Below are 15,250 nucleotides of genomic sequence, written 5' to 3'. Positions count from 1 at the left end.
AGCTGTCTGTAGGCCTCCAACAGTGTGAGACATACTATAATCTACTCTCTGTAAGATCCAGTCTTACAGAAGAATAACATTCCTTTCAAGCCAGTGGCCACATACTGTACGTAAAATATATATATTTTTGTTGTTGTCAGGAAACATATCCCGGCTTCTCAGCCCCATGTTCAATACTTCATGGTCACTGAATATTGCACAACCCTAAGCTTAGTTTTTCATGAAGATTTTTTCATTCTAAAGATTGAACAGTACCCTACCACACAACATGGATATTAACCATCTCGCTCCCAACAAAATAGGAAAGTAACATGGCGGCTGATTATACACAAGGAGGAGTACACAATGATCATGCAAGGAGGAAAAGAGGTGAGGAGCAATAACAATACACATCATTAAGCTGCAAGAATGAAGGTCTAGACTATTAGTTGACATAAATATACAACACTCATCTACTTGGCTGTAATTTATTATGCTATAAAATACCCATTAAAAGACTTGAATCAATAAGCACAACCAGTATTGAGGTATTATTCAAATATGACAGGACCATGTCCATATTCTGTTTCAGACTACTGACTATTGTGTTGCTTCTGCTCTGCTATTCTTTGATTGGCATTAAGGCAGGGGTAGATAAGGATTCTAGTATGGGACACAGTATTGCACGTAGTACAAAGTATTCATAAAACGTTAACCCCTTAAATTTGCTACCTGTTTTACTTTCAATCTGATTTATAATGAATTGAATGTAAATTAGAGCATAAGCAAAAGCAAATATTTGCAATGTATTCTGATTTCTGTTAAGTACTTACTTTATTTTTTTCAGGAAGGACAGGTGATACCCCCTTGGTGGTGAGTTTTATAACTAACCTCCACATTGTCATGAAAGACCAAACCACAATGGGACACACAGTTAACACCAAGACAATGTCACATCATCAGTTGTGGTAACCCAGTACAAAGAGCTGTGTGACCAGACTTGAAAATAAACAGTGTTAATAGCATTGATTTGACAATTACATTATTTTTGGACCAATGCATTTATTGCTCATAACAAAACACTGATTAACCATATCTTAAAGTTTACAACTTCAAAAAAGAGACCCTTACTGAGTGATGTTTGGCTTGGTTCTAGTCTCACCCAAGACAAGGCTTATCCCAGGATACATAGTTGGATATAAGACGTGCCAATAAGGTAGCCAGTCTTGATCAGAGAGGGAGGTAATTGGCTCAGGAACCAAGGCTGATCTCAAGTTCTTTGTGCTTCTCATCAACAGTCATCTAATAAACAGACAAAAGCATAGAAATACAACTTCTAGAATTAGACATTTTCCATGGGAAAAAAAGGTAAAGCTACAGATGTCCCTTTAAAGTGTTCTGGTTTCTTTTCCCTACAATGACCACATAACAAAGTTTAACATGACTATAACTAATTTCACATAGATAATTAATGCAAAGATCAACATGAACAGTAGCATAAGAGAAAATAGACACAAAATATTTACAAAAAAAAGGTATGTACGTAGGAAGATGGTTAAATATATAGTTTATTATATTTGATAATTTACACATCACAAACTGACTTAAGTTAGTCTTATTACATGTACTGGAATTCCAATAACAATAGTATATAACAATGCAATTATACAATGCATTTCAGTGTTTTAAACCAACTGAACTGAATAAAGTAGGGAACCTGGGACATGTATGTTTTTGAAGCACTGTATTAAACTGCCTCTGGCATCTAACAAATTCGACTCTGTGTCCGGTCCTAAAATGAAATAGAAACTGGAAGACACTTGAGGTCCACTTGGATAACAACACAAACTAATGGACTCTTGGGGTAGGCCATTGTGTGCTCGTATGGCAAGTCTGCAGCTCCTTTGTCCTCCAATTCCCTTATGGTGCAACAGCAGTAATGGATATATTTGTTTGCCTTTTTTTATACATACTATAAACATATCAACATATGAGCGAGATTGAATTTCTTAATGGCATTTTGATCTGGTATTTACACATTTCAATCAATATATAGAACACCACCTTGACAATGTTTGTACTCCACTAGTTTCCAATAGGGAATAGTTTACGATCACAGGGGACTTGTGCTAATGAGTGTATTTGTAGCAGTTGAAAGCCATGGTCATGGAACAAAACCATTTGAACAACACCCACATAAACTAACTTTAAGCTTGGTGGATCATCTTGCTTGTTTGTCTATTCTATTGAAAGTGGTGATTAAGAGGGGGGCTGAGTTACAGCAGACTCCTGTGAAGAGTGTCCATTTCCAGTGAAAATGGGAAACCATGACAGAAGAAAATGTTGTCATTGATGTACATTTTTTCAGCAATAAGCAGATAGAAAGCATGTGGAGCACTATATATAACAATGGGACATGTTCCTATTTTCCCCAAATCTCATGGAAAAGTTGTGATTGTTCAAATGTGAAAACATAAACACTTTTTTTTCTACTTTCCAATATGTCACTTGTAAACAAAGAATTGCATACAATTATCTTGCAATAGTTTATCTTCCGGGGACCTAACGCGAGAGGATTTCATTACTTGATGGTTTATAGTTTCAAATCAGTGATAGGATCAATCTCCAAACAGAATCATTTGAGTACGAAGGCAGCATAATTACTGCAAACTGTCTATTACTGGGGGGTTCAAGTTAGGTCTGCTGTTCTCCTTTGAGCATTGTGATCATAGTTGAGTGGGCATCACTGAAATCTGCATTCTCTTACTCTCAATTAGTTATAAATGACAGAGTGGTAACATGAATATGTCTTTAAAAACCCCTCTTGATTCTACTAATGAATGGACCTGGCTATGCTGATGCTACACATGCTAACCATGGCTAGCCTCTCAATTTGATATTCAGCACACCAGAACTGACTGCTACACTGAACAAAAATATGAATGCATCATGTAAAGTGTTGGTCCCAAGTTTCATGAGCTGAAATTAAAGATCCAATAAATGTTCCATACACACAAAAAGCTTATTTCCCTCAAATTGTGTGCACAAATCTGTTTATATCCCTGTTAGTTTCTCTTTTGCCAAGATCCCCCTGACAGGTGTAGCATATCATCCCCCTGACAGGTGTAGCATATCAGTTATCTGACTAAACAGCATGATCATTACACAGGTGCACCTTCTGCTGGGGACAATAAAAGGACACTCTAAAATGTGCAGTTTTGTCACACAACACAATGCCACAGATGTCTCAAGTTTTGAGGCAGCATGCAATTGGCATACTGACTGCTGGAATGTTCACCAGAGCTGTTGCCAGAGAACTGAATGTTAATTTCTCTACCATAAGCGTTGTTTTAAAGAATTTGGCTGTACATCCAACCGGCCTCACAACCGCAGACCATGTGTATGGCGTTGTGTGGGTGAGCTGTTTTCTGATGACGTTGTGAGCAGAGTGCCCCATGGTGGTGGTGAGGGGGGGGGGGTTATGGTACGGGCAGGCATAAGGACAACGAGCACAATGGCAATTTGAATGCACAGAGATACAGTGACAAGATCCTGAGGCCCATTGTCGTGCCATTCATCCGCCGCCATCAACTCATGTTTCAGCATGGTAATGCATGGCCCCATGTTGCAAGGATCTGTACACAGTTCCTGGAAGCTGAACATTTCCCATTTCATCCATGGCATGTATACTCACCAGACATGTTACCCATTGAGTATGTTTGGGATGTTTGGGATCAACGTGTACGACAGCGCGTTCCAGTTCCCACCAACTTCACACAGCCATTAAAGAGGAATGGGACTACATTCCACAGACCACAATGAACAGCCTGATCAACTCTACGCGAAGGAAAAGTTTAGCGCTGCATGAGGCAAATGGTGGTCACACCAGATACTGGGGTTTGGATTTCCTAATCCACACCCCAACAAGTGCATATCTGTATTCCCAGTCATGTGATATCCATAGATTAGGGCCTAATTCATATATTTCCTATGAACTGTAACTCAGGAAAATCTTTGAAATTGCTGCATGTTGCGTTTATATTTTTGTTGAGTATATTACAATGGTTTAAATAAGTTGACATGAACTGAGACCACTCTGAAGTCCTCTCCATCTACATTACTAGTCTTATACATTACTAGTCTTATACATTACTAGGCTGATTAAAACCAATTCAAACACACTAATGTCACCCTGTTTAATAGAATGCAACATGAATGGAACATCAAATAAATAGTTTCGTCGACGCCTTGATATGTCCGTCACCTGAGTTCTGCTTTGGAAATGGTTTTATTCTTATGATAGTGTTCTATTTCTAATCAGGCAATCGCTAGATCCTACTACTCTACACTAACCATGTTTGTAATAATACATGTTATTTCACAGTTTTCTGTCAAACCCCGAATATCCCACGTGCCCCCCCCCTTCACCCCCACCCTGCTTTATGTCGTCAACAAGCAAACTCCTCAAAGTTGCCTAGAGTCGGGTGACGAGGTAACATGTTCGGCGTGAATCCGAGACTGTCCGAGTGACTCCGGAGGGTGTCACAGGTGCTCTGTAAGACAAGGGAAGGGAGGGAGGGAAGAGGAGTTCAACCGTATTAAGGGAGGGGTGATGAGGGAGGGAGGAGAAGAGGAGATCGAGAGGCACACAGGTCACAGTAAAAATAGGAGGGGATGTGACATAAATAGGAAAAAAGAGGGACAATTTAACATAACCAGAACCAAGTGGAAACAGAATAGATGTAGATAACATGACGTTAACCATCATTGATACATCAGACAGAGGGAGAGGGTTGAAAGCATAGTACACACATTGACAAAATAATACAATACAAATGGGTGAACATTAAATTGGTAGTGTAGGGGACATTTAAAGTAGGTCAGTTATGTTTCAGGGTATGGGTAGAGAGAAGAAAGAGAAGAGGGGTATGGTATGGATGAAGAAGGGAAAGAGAAAACAAAACAGTTTTTTAGTCCTTGTCTCTATGTTAGTATCTTGATTCCTACATGTTCATCGACATCCACATGATGTCTGCATACGTTTAGTGCAACTGCGGCTGTTTCAGTTAATATATTGCTGATATGTGGGTTCAAAAGAAGCATTAGCCATACTGTAGATGTAGATAGCTATTTCAGCAGACAAAGAACCATTTAATTTGATGCAAACTGCATTGCATGCAGACCTGTGATAGCATCACAAAGGAATGCATCTAGTGATGTTATTGGACACAGATTCCAGTAAAATGGTCCCCTTAAATGGACCTTGGTGCTGAAGGAAAGCAATATGTAGATGATCCCCTGCGGATCAGCTTTTGTTGTGCCATCTACAACTAATTATGTATGTATACACATTTATATTTTTCTCAGGAAACTGCATTTTATCCTAAGGGAAGGAAAGCATCTTTATTATTCAGTGAAAACAATACGAAAGAAGCTAATTTTCTTATAGCAGAGTCCCAAATTGTCTTAACAGATGGAGAATCCAAACAATTCATTGTTTATAATAAACCGATAATAATCTCAGAATGAAAAATCCACACAGCAAACCTATTTATGGCATTAAGAGTCATTGATTTCAGAATAGACTCCACAGAAAATACATTGTATTGTATTTAGGAAGATTGACCTAACGCAATGTTGGAAAAACAAATGTATAAAGTGATCACTACTAGTATGTTTTAAATCTCTGCAAAATCACCCACCAAACCAGCTTCAGGTGAACCAACATCTCTACAAAATCACCCACCAAACCAGCTTCAGGTGAACCAACATCTCTACAAAATCACCCAACAAACCAGCTTCAGGTGAACCAACATCTCTACAAAATCACCCACCAAACCAGCTTTAGGTGAACCAACATCGCTACAAAATCACCCACCAAACCAGCTTCAGCTGAACCAACATCTCTACAAAATCACCCACCAAACCAGCTTCAGCTGAACCAACATCTCTACAAAATCACCCACCAAACCAGCTTTAGGTGAACCAACATCTCTACAAAATCACCCACCAAACCAGCTTCAGCTGAACCAACATCTCTACAAAATCACCCACCAAACCAGCTTCAGCTGAACCAACATCTCTACAAAATCACCCACCAAACTAGCTTCAGGTGAACCAACATCTCATTAACCAGAATGGAAATGATGTATGAAATGGTTCCCAGAATGTCTGAAAAGGAAGGACAGTATGGGTGGGAGGAGCTATTATCAATGGGGTTTGCTACCTGGGGGCATGATTAGGCGTGACACCAGGGCTGGTTGGGTTCTCTGGAAACTCCTGGAATAGACATGATGAAAAGAAAGATGAGGGTGACTGAAATGAAATTAAAATACAATGCAGAGCTGATAGGTAAGTAAACAAGTGGCCCCACCAAGCAAGTCTGTCTGTGCACAATGGCTCGGCTACAACCCTGTGTAATTGATTAGTTACAGAGAAGAATGCTGCACACCAATACATAAATGTCACAGAGAGCTACCTCCATTCAGCCATTTAATTTTAATGAAAGTCTCAAAATCAGAGACATTTGAAAAAGCAAGAAACCATTCTTAGTCTCTGCCCATGTATGTTTTTTGTAATAAAAAAAATTGTAGACATTAATTGAAATAGAAATCACTAATATACTGTCTTGATATGAAAGGGTTGCTATTGGCGCCATTCGTCTTACATGCCATCTAATGTACTATGTAGTCAGTAGTCTTAGAACTATCATACCACTATGTTTAACATTAATATGCATTTCTTATTTGACTGTTTTCATATAGCACTTGTCCTGATCTCATCTAGGTTGATTCATTGGGTGGTTAGAGAGGAGAGGAGGTGAATGGAGTTGGAAGTAAAGGAGAAGAGGATTGAGGAACATGACAGTAAAAGCTATTAAAGATGGCTTATCATTATGTTTCAATGCAAAGAAAGCCTCCAATAATGGATGATTACATGACATGGGTGGAGAAACAATGTTACAGTAAAACAGCATTACATCCACCTAAAGCTCCATGTCCTTGTTTCATGTTGCAGTATGTGCCTCTAGTCAGGGTATGTTACATAACATTGTTGGTTCCTGCTGATGAAAAGCATCTATAATGCTGAAGCCTGAGGAAAAACTGTTGGGATGCCACAAAGGTCTTTTTTCTACTCTACTCTGTTTTGATTTTACTAGGATCCCCATTAGCCGACACCAGTGGCGACAGCTAGTCTTACTGGGCTCCGACACACAACGAAAAAGACATTACAGACAACATACTTTACAATTTACATATATTTAAAAAACATTTGCATGTAGTGTGTGTGGGCATCTATCAGTTACACATACATGTCAGTACATACACATAAAAAGTAGGTCACACGGGGGAGAGGCTTTGTGCCGTGAGGTGTTTCTTTATATATATTTTTCTAAACCAGGTTTGATGTTAATTTGCGCTATATGAGATGGAAGGGAGTTCCATGCAATCATGGCTCTGTATAATACTGGATGTTTCCATGAATTTGTACTGGACCTGGGGACTGTGAAAAGACCCCTGGGGTTCTGTGTAAGTGTATCAGTGCTGTGTGTAAGTTGACTATGCAAAGCAAATTGAATTTCCAACACATTCATGTTTCTTATTAAAGCAATAAGTGATGAAGTGTATTTCCTTAACTCTTAGCCAAGAGAGACTGGCATGCATAGTATTGTTGATTCACTAAGAAACAGTTAAGTCAACAGGCATGAAAACAGGTTTGGGAGAAGGGTTTCTCTCTATGTGTCCAGATTTAGCTGTTCAGATATGATGGGTTCTACCAGTATCAAGCTGAGAGTGATAGTGCTGACACAATGTGATACTAAAGAAACTATTCTATGCCTGGAGCGGATCTCTCATAGGGTACATCCAGTTGAAATTGTTTACTTCTCTCTCCTCTTTGTCATGTAGAATGCTCTGAATAAACCTGTTATTTCCATTTGAACAAACAAATAAAAATACAGAACCATATCTATGATATTAATTGTCAAACATCTCTTGCCTTTTCGACAGTTTAAATTACTATATACCTTTTGACTGTTTAAATTACAATAGACCCTTTAAACTGCTTTTTTTGTAGGATACTGTAAGTCAAACTGTATCCAAGTGTCAACATGTCCAAATCTGTAGGCAGTATCCAACTGGACTTTCTATTTTACACATAATGCAAAAAGAGCTGAAAGCCAAGTAACAACAGAAGTGTATTTTAAAGAGTTCCTGTTCATTCAGTCTTAGAGTTTTTTAAATGTATTATTTGGTTTATCGGTTTTACAAAAATATCAGTAGGAGACATACCTCCTTGGCACATGCAGCTGCAGTTATCTCAGTAGTGGAGCCAGGGCATCTTTATCTAACCTTTTCCACCACATCAGTTTACTGGAAAAACTCCAAGACTGAAGCAACTGTGCATGCAGATAGCTCATGCAGAAATAGAACCTCAGGGCTTTTTCACTACCTTGGAACCAGACTTTGGGTATATACAGTGCCTTCAGAAAGTATTCACACCCCTTGAGTTGTTCCACATTTTTTTGTTTTACAGCCTAAATTTGAAATGGATTACATTTAGATGTTATTGTCACTGTTCTACACACAACATACAATGTCAAAGTAGAATTATGTTTTTAGACATTTTTACAAATGAAAACAAAATGAAAACCTGAAATGTCTTCAGTCAATAAGTATTCAACCCCTTTGTTATGGTAAGCCCAAATAAGTTCAGGAGTAAAATTTTGCTTAACAAGTCACATAATACATTTTTAAAACCCTTGAATGAGTAGGTGTGCCCAAAATGTTGACTGGTACTGTATGTAAATTAGATAATTCTGTATTTCATTTTCAATCAATGTGCTAAAATTTCTAAAAAAATGTTTTCACTTTGTCATTATCCGGTATTGTGTGTATATGGATGAGAAAAAAATCTATTTAGTCCATTTTGAATTCAGGCTATAACACAACAAAATATGGAATAAGTCAAGGGGTATGAATACTTTCTGAAGGCACTGTATATAACTAAAGAAAAAGTGCTCACTTTGATTTGCGTTCCACATCTGTCATTGATTGGTCATGAAAAAAGCTTGAGATTCTGACACATTACAGTGCTTTACTTTGTTTGTAGTGCAGTGCAGAACTACAAACCAGTGCATTGTGGGAGACTCAAATTACCAGATTGTCGCTTGGACAACGCTGCGGTCGTTTCTTGCGCATGAAGTAACCCAAAACTTTATCCTTAAATACCTAAATACAAGAGTGTCTAGTTAACATCACAACAAACCGGACAGTGCAAACAGTTGAAAACATTTAAAACCATATAGACAGACAACATCATTAGGACAAGGGTTTCTCGTATTTTTGATTACATTTAAATACATCATCCTGAATGAATTGTGTACTTTCAACATAGAACCCTAACTCTACTACTTGAGAATACTTTTAAGTGATTAAACAAATGTGAATGCCTCCACTTTACCTCATATAAGTAGTCAAATATTTCCAATATCGTTAAAACACTGGCTCCAATGAACAGACCCATCTGCCCACCAATGTCACCTGAAAAGAGGATGACAGATGAAAAGACATAAACAGGCAATACCACAGTCAGACAGATAATAACCCATCATCACTATCAAACACTCCCTAAAACACTTCATTGCGCAGGCCTTTCTAATCGACCTGGCCCGGGTATCCTGGAAGGATATTGACCTCATTCCTTCAGTAGAGGATGCCTGGTTATTCTTTAAAAGTGCTTTCCTCACCATCTTAAATAAGCATGCCCCATTCAAAACATTTTGAACCAGGAACAGATATAGCCCTTGTTTCACTCCAGACCTGACTCCCCTTGACCAGCACAAAAACATTCTGTGGTGAACTGCATTAGCATCGAATAGCCCCTGTGATATGCAACTTTTCAGGGAAATTAGGAACCAATATACACAGGCAGTTAGGAAAGCAAAGGCTAGCCTTTTCAAATATAATTTTTCATCCTGTAGCACAAGCTGCAAAAAGTTATGGGACACTGTAAAGTCCATGGAGAATAAGAGCCCCTCCTCCCAGCTGCCCACTGCACTGAGGCTAGGAAACACTGTCACCACCAAATCCACGATAATTGAGCATTTCAAGAAGCATTTTTCCACGCTTTTCACCTGTCTACCCCTAGCCCGGTAAACAGCCCTGCACCCCCCCACAACAACTTGCCTAAACCTCCCCCATTTCTAATTCACACAAATCCAGATAACTGATGTTCTGAAAGAGTTGCAAAATCTGGACCCTTACAAATCAGCTGGGCTAGACAATCTGGACCCTGTCTTTCAACCTCTCTTTCGTATCGTCTGACATCCCTAAAGATTGTAAAGCTGCTGCGGTCATCCCCCTCTTCAAAGGGGGAGACACTCTAGACACAAAATGTTACAGACCTATATCTATCCTATCCTTCCTTTCTAAGGTCTTCAAAAGCCAAGTTAACAAACAGATCACCGACCATTTAGAATCCCACTGTACCTTCGCCGCTATGCAATCTGGTTTCCGAGCTGGTCATGGATGCATCTCAGCCACGCTCAAGGTCCTAAACGATATCATAACCGCCATTGATAAAAGACAATACTGTGCAGCTGTATTCATCGACCTGGCCAAGGCTTTCGACTCTGTCAATCACTGTATTCTTATCAAATCGAAGGGCCTGTTGTCCGGACCTCTTGCAGTCTCTACGGGGGTACCACAGGGTTCAATTCTTGGGCAGACGCTTTTCTCTGTATATATCAATGATGTCGCTCTTGCTGCTGGTGATTCTCTAATTCACCTCTATGCAGACGACACCATTCTGTATACTTCTGGCCCTTCTTTGGACACTGTGTTAACTAATCTCCAGACAAGCTTCAATGCCGTACAACTCTCCTTCCTTGGCCTCCAAATGCTCTTAAATGCAAGTGAAACTAAATGCATGCTCTTCAACCGATCGCTGTTCGCACCTGCCCGCCCATCCAGCATCACTACTCTGGGCGGTTCTGATATGTGGACAATTACAAATACCTAGGTGTCTGGTTAGACTGTAAACTCTTCTTCCAGACTCACATTAAGCATCTCCAATCCAAAATTAAATCTAGAATCGGCTTCCTATTCAGCAACAAAGCATCCTTCACTCATGCTGTCAAACATACCCTCGTAGAACTGACCATCCTACCGATCCTTGACTTCAGCGATGTCATTTACAAAATAGCCTCCAACACTCTACTCAGAAAATTGGATGCAGTCTATCACAGTGCCACCTGTTTTGTCACCAAAGCCCCATATACTACCCACTACTGCGACCTGTATCCTCTCGTTGGCTGGCCCTCGCTTCATATACGTCGCCAAACCTACTGGCTTCAGGTCATCTATAAGTCTTTGCTAGGTAAAGCCCCGCCTTATCTCAGTTCACTGGTCACGATAACAGCACCCACCCTTGCACGCGCTCCAGCAGGTATATTTCACTGGTCACCACCAAAACCTATTCCTCCTTTGGCCGCATTTCCCTCCAGTTCTCTGCTGCCAATGACTGGAAGGAATTACAAAAATCACTGAAGCTGGAGACTCATATCTCCCTCACTAACTTTAAGCATCAGCTGTCAGAACAGCTCACAGATCATTGCACCTGTACATAGCCCATCTTTAAATAGCCCATCCAACTACCGCATCCCCATATTGTTATTTAAAAACATTTTTTGGGCTCCTTTGCACCCCACTTGCACATTCATCTTCTGCACATCTATCACTCCAGTGTTTAATTGCTAAATTGTAATTACTTTGCCACTACGGCCTATTTATTGCCTAACCTCTCTAATCTTACATCATTTGCACACACTATATATAGATTTTTTATATTGTGTTATTGACTGTATGTTTATTTATTCCATGTGTAACTCTTTGTTGTTGTTTGTGTCGCACTGCTTTGCTTTATCTTGGCCAGGTTGCAGATGGAAATGAGAACTTGTTCTCAACTGGCCTACCTGGTTAAATAAAGGTGAAATAAAAATCATTCAAAACATAGTGCACAAAACGATTCCTGAAACATTAACTTAAGCTCTGTCTCTCAGCAAGATGAGGAGAGCTGTCAGACTCAGACCAGAAACTGTCCATCCAGACTTTGCTTTTCATCTGCCTCTCCTGACTGAGTGCTCTTTTCAAGTACATTCTGATAATGCATTCGACCGAGTCTTACAGGTTCAAAGAAAATAGTCTCAAAAGGAGTTTAGACCAGCAGGCATGATCACACAATGGGACAACGTGTAGTGCTTGCTGAGGATGTGATGTTCAGGCCTAGTGCGTTTCCTCTCAGTCGTAAAAACAGATCATGAACCTGATGGGAAAACTTGAAACAATCGCTCACCAAGTAACCCTGCAATTTCATACGCCTTCTTCTGTTCAATCTTCTCATAATTCAATGCCTCAAAGAAGATGTCCAGGACTAGTAAGTTTTCTCTAGAGACAAAAACAAATACATCGAAAAGGTGTTACTTTATAACGTACATATATCTCAGAGATACAATTGATTGATTTAATTTACTAATTCTGAGAAACTTTGCATTCATTTTCACAATAAAGGTGAACGGTGGAGACCAATATCATACTTTTATTATGATTTATTTTAATCAAAATGCAAACCTCTGATCGTTACGTCACTTACCGTAAAACTTCAATTAATAGCCAGGGTGATTATTTGCTTAAATCACTGAACACAACAAGCGCTTAATAGATAGAGACTTCTGTTTCCTTAATGTACACAGCTTTTGCTCATTTGCATACAGTTGAAGTCGGAATTTAACATACACTAAATACATTTAAACTCAGTTTTTCACCCTCCCTGACATTTAATCCTCGTACAAAATCCCTGTCTTAGGTCAGTTAGGATCACCACTTTATTTTAAGAATGCGAAATGTCAGAATAATAGTAGAGAGAATGATTTCTTTCAGCTTTTATTTATTTAATCACATTCTCAGTGGGTCTGAAGTTGTTTACATACACTCAATTAGTATTTGGTAGCATTGCCTTCAAATTGTTTAAATTGGGTCAAATGTTTTTGGTAGCCTTCCACAAGCTTTCCACAATAAGTTGAGTGAATTTTGGCCCATTCCTCCTGACAGAGCTGGTGTAACTGAGTCAGGTTTGTAGGCCTCCTTGCTCACACATGCTTTTTCAGCTCTGCCCACACATTTTCTATAGGACTGAGGTCAGGGCTTTGTGATGGCCACTCCAATACCCTGACTTTGTTGTCCTTAAGCCATTTTGCCACAACTTTGGAACTTTGCTTGGGGTCAATGTCCATCTGGAAGACCCATTTGCGACCAAGCTTTAACTTCCTGACTGATGTCTTGAGATGTTGCTTCAATATATCCACCTAATTTTCCCTCCTCATGATGCAATCTATTTTGTGAAGTGAACCAGTCCCTCCTGCAGCAAAGCACCCCCACAACATGATGCTGCCAACCCCGTGCTTCACGTTTGGGATATTGTTCTTCGGCTTGCAAGCCTCCCCATTTTCCTCCAAACATAACGATGGTCATTATGGCCAAACAGATCTATTATTGTTCTATCAGACCACAGGGCATTTCTCCAAAAAGTATGATATTTGTCCCCATGTGCAGTTGCAAATAGTAGTCTGTCTTTGTTATGGCAGTTTTGGAGCAGTGGCTTCTTTCTTGCTGAGCGGCCTATCAGGTTATGTCGATATAGGACTTGTTTTACTGTTTCCTCCATCATTTTCACAAGGTTCCATTGCTGTTGTTCTGGGATTGATTTGCGCTTTTCACACTAAAGTACGTTCATCTCTAGGAGACAGAATGCGTCTCCGTCCTGAGCGGTATGATGGCTGTGTGGTCCCATGGTGTTTATACTTACGTACTATTGTTTGTACGGATGAACGTTGTACCTTCAGGCGTTTGGAAATTGCTCCCAAGGATTAACCAGACTTGTGGAGGTCTACAATTTTTCTTATTAGGTCTTGGCTGATTTGTTTTGATTTTCCCATGATGTCAAGCAAAGAGGCTCTGAGTTTGAAGGTAGGCCTTGAAATACATCCACAGGTACACCTCCAATTGACTCAAATCATGTCAATTAGCCTATCAGAAGCTTTTAAAGCCATGAAAATTTCCAAGCTGATTGAAAACACAGTCAACTTAGTGCATATAAACTTCTGACCCACTGGAATTGTGATACAGTGAGTTGCAAGTGAAATAATCTGTCTGTAAACAATTGTTGGAAAAATGACCTGTGTCATGCACAAAGTCGATGTCCTAACCGACTTGCCAAAACTATAGTTTGTGGAGTGGTTGAAAAACAAGTTTTAATGACTCCAACCTAAGTGTATGTAGCCTTTCGACTTCAACTGTAGTCCACTTCCAGTATTTTAATACATTTGTTTATTTCCTGCACTAATATGTTATCATTTAAGCACTGTGTTACATGTCTTCTCTCTAAGTAAAATAAAACTTCCTTGACAGAATAATTATTCTCCTCTTTGACTGTGCATTTTCGTCAGTTTTCGTCACTTTTGCCACTAGAGCGTAATCCGCAACTAGAGCATGATTTCTGGGGTTCCGTACTCCCGAAGTTGTTAGCTGTTTTTATGCTAGCCAGCTAGCTAGCAGTTCTCAGCTGTTAGCAGCCAATGGCTGTCAATTTCTTAATGGCAATAAAAACAGATGATTGCCATATTTTTTCAGAGTCATTACTTAATTATTTAATGCAACAAATCTCACGTTAAACCTAGTAAACAATTCATGGTAAAATTGGAAACAATTCATTTAGACCCAGCGTTTATTTGAAAATGTCACGACTCCGACCGAAGGACACTCACCCTCCCGTTCGGGTGGCGCTCGGCGGTCGTCGTCGCCGGCCTACTAGCTGCCACTGATTATTTCCTCCCCCTCCTTATGTGTTTTTTGAGTGCACCTGTTTTGAGTTAGGTAGTTAGTAGTAAGGCTTTATTAGTCAGCCGGCCCGCCTGGTTCCTTGTGGGGGATTAATTATTGTGACCGTCTGTTTGGTGTACTTGTGTGCACGTCTATGGGTTTTGTGTTTTCCCATTTTGTGTTTTTTTTTCTGGACAGTTTAAGTCCCCCTGGTTGGGGGATTTTATTTGTTCATTACGCCCTGTGTTTTCGTGAGGGTTGGCTTATGTTAGCCATTTCTCTGTGCATTAAAATAGCACTCCCCTGAACTCTCTGCTTCCTGCGCCTGACTCCTCACCCACTACACTCAGACCGTTACAGAAACAGTCATTCATTTGCTGAAATGTGTACCATTG

The 15,250-nt window shown here is 39.7% G+C and overlaps 1 protein-coding gene across 4 annotated transcripts in view; it reads right to left on the bottom strand.

Annotated features, from left to right (window-relative positions):
- Positions 1–560: 560 nt before the first annotated feature.
- The window catches only part of LOC124010106 (acid-sensing ion channel 1C-like), a 169,298-nt gene continuing 154,608 nt past the window's right edge, over positions 561–15,250 (bottom strand). Inside the window, exons 7-11 of one of the 4 annotated variants that reach the window (XM_046322459.1) lie at positions 12,334–12,425; positions 9,442–9,521; positions 9,138–9,209; positions 6,206–6,258; positions 4,386–4,532 (exon numbers count right to left, since the gene is read on the bottom strand). In XM_046322459.1, the coding sequence (XP_046178415.1) occupies positions 4,454–4,532; positions 6,206–6,258; positions 9,138–9,209; positions 9,442–9,521; positions 12,334–12,425 (376 nt within the window). In that variant the 3' untranslated portion in view covers positions 4,386–4,453. Of the gene's footprint in view, positions 1,282–3,761; positions 4,533–6,205; positions 6,259–9,137; positions 9,210–9,441; positions 9,522–12,333; positions 12,426–15,250 lie in introns of those variants that run through there. The other 3 variants (XM_046322456.1, XM_046322458.1, XM_046322457.1) reach the window with 3 other exon arrangements.

The sequence above is a fragment of the Oncorhynchus gorbuscha genome, linkage group LG22, assembly GCF_021184085.1.
Source record: "Oncorhynchus gorbuscha isolate QuinsamMale2020 ecotype Even-year linkage group LG22, OgorEven_v1.0, whole genome shotgun sequence".
Taxonomy (NCBI): domain Eukaryota; kingdom Metazoa; phylum Chordata; class Actinopteri; order Salmoniformes; family Salmonidae; genus Oncorhynchus; species Oncorhynchus gorbuscha.
This window is presented reverse-complemented; position numbering and strand designations above follow the sequence as displayed.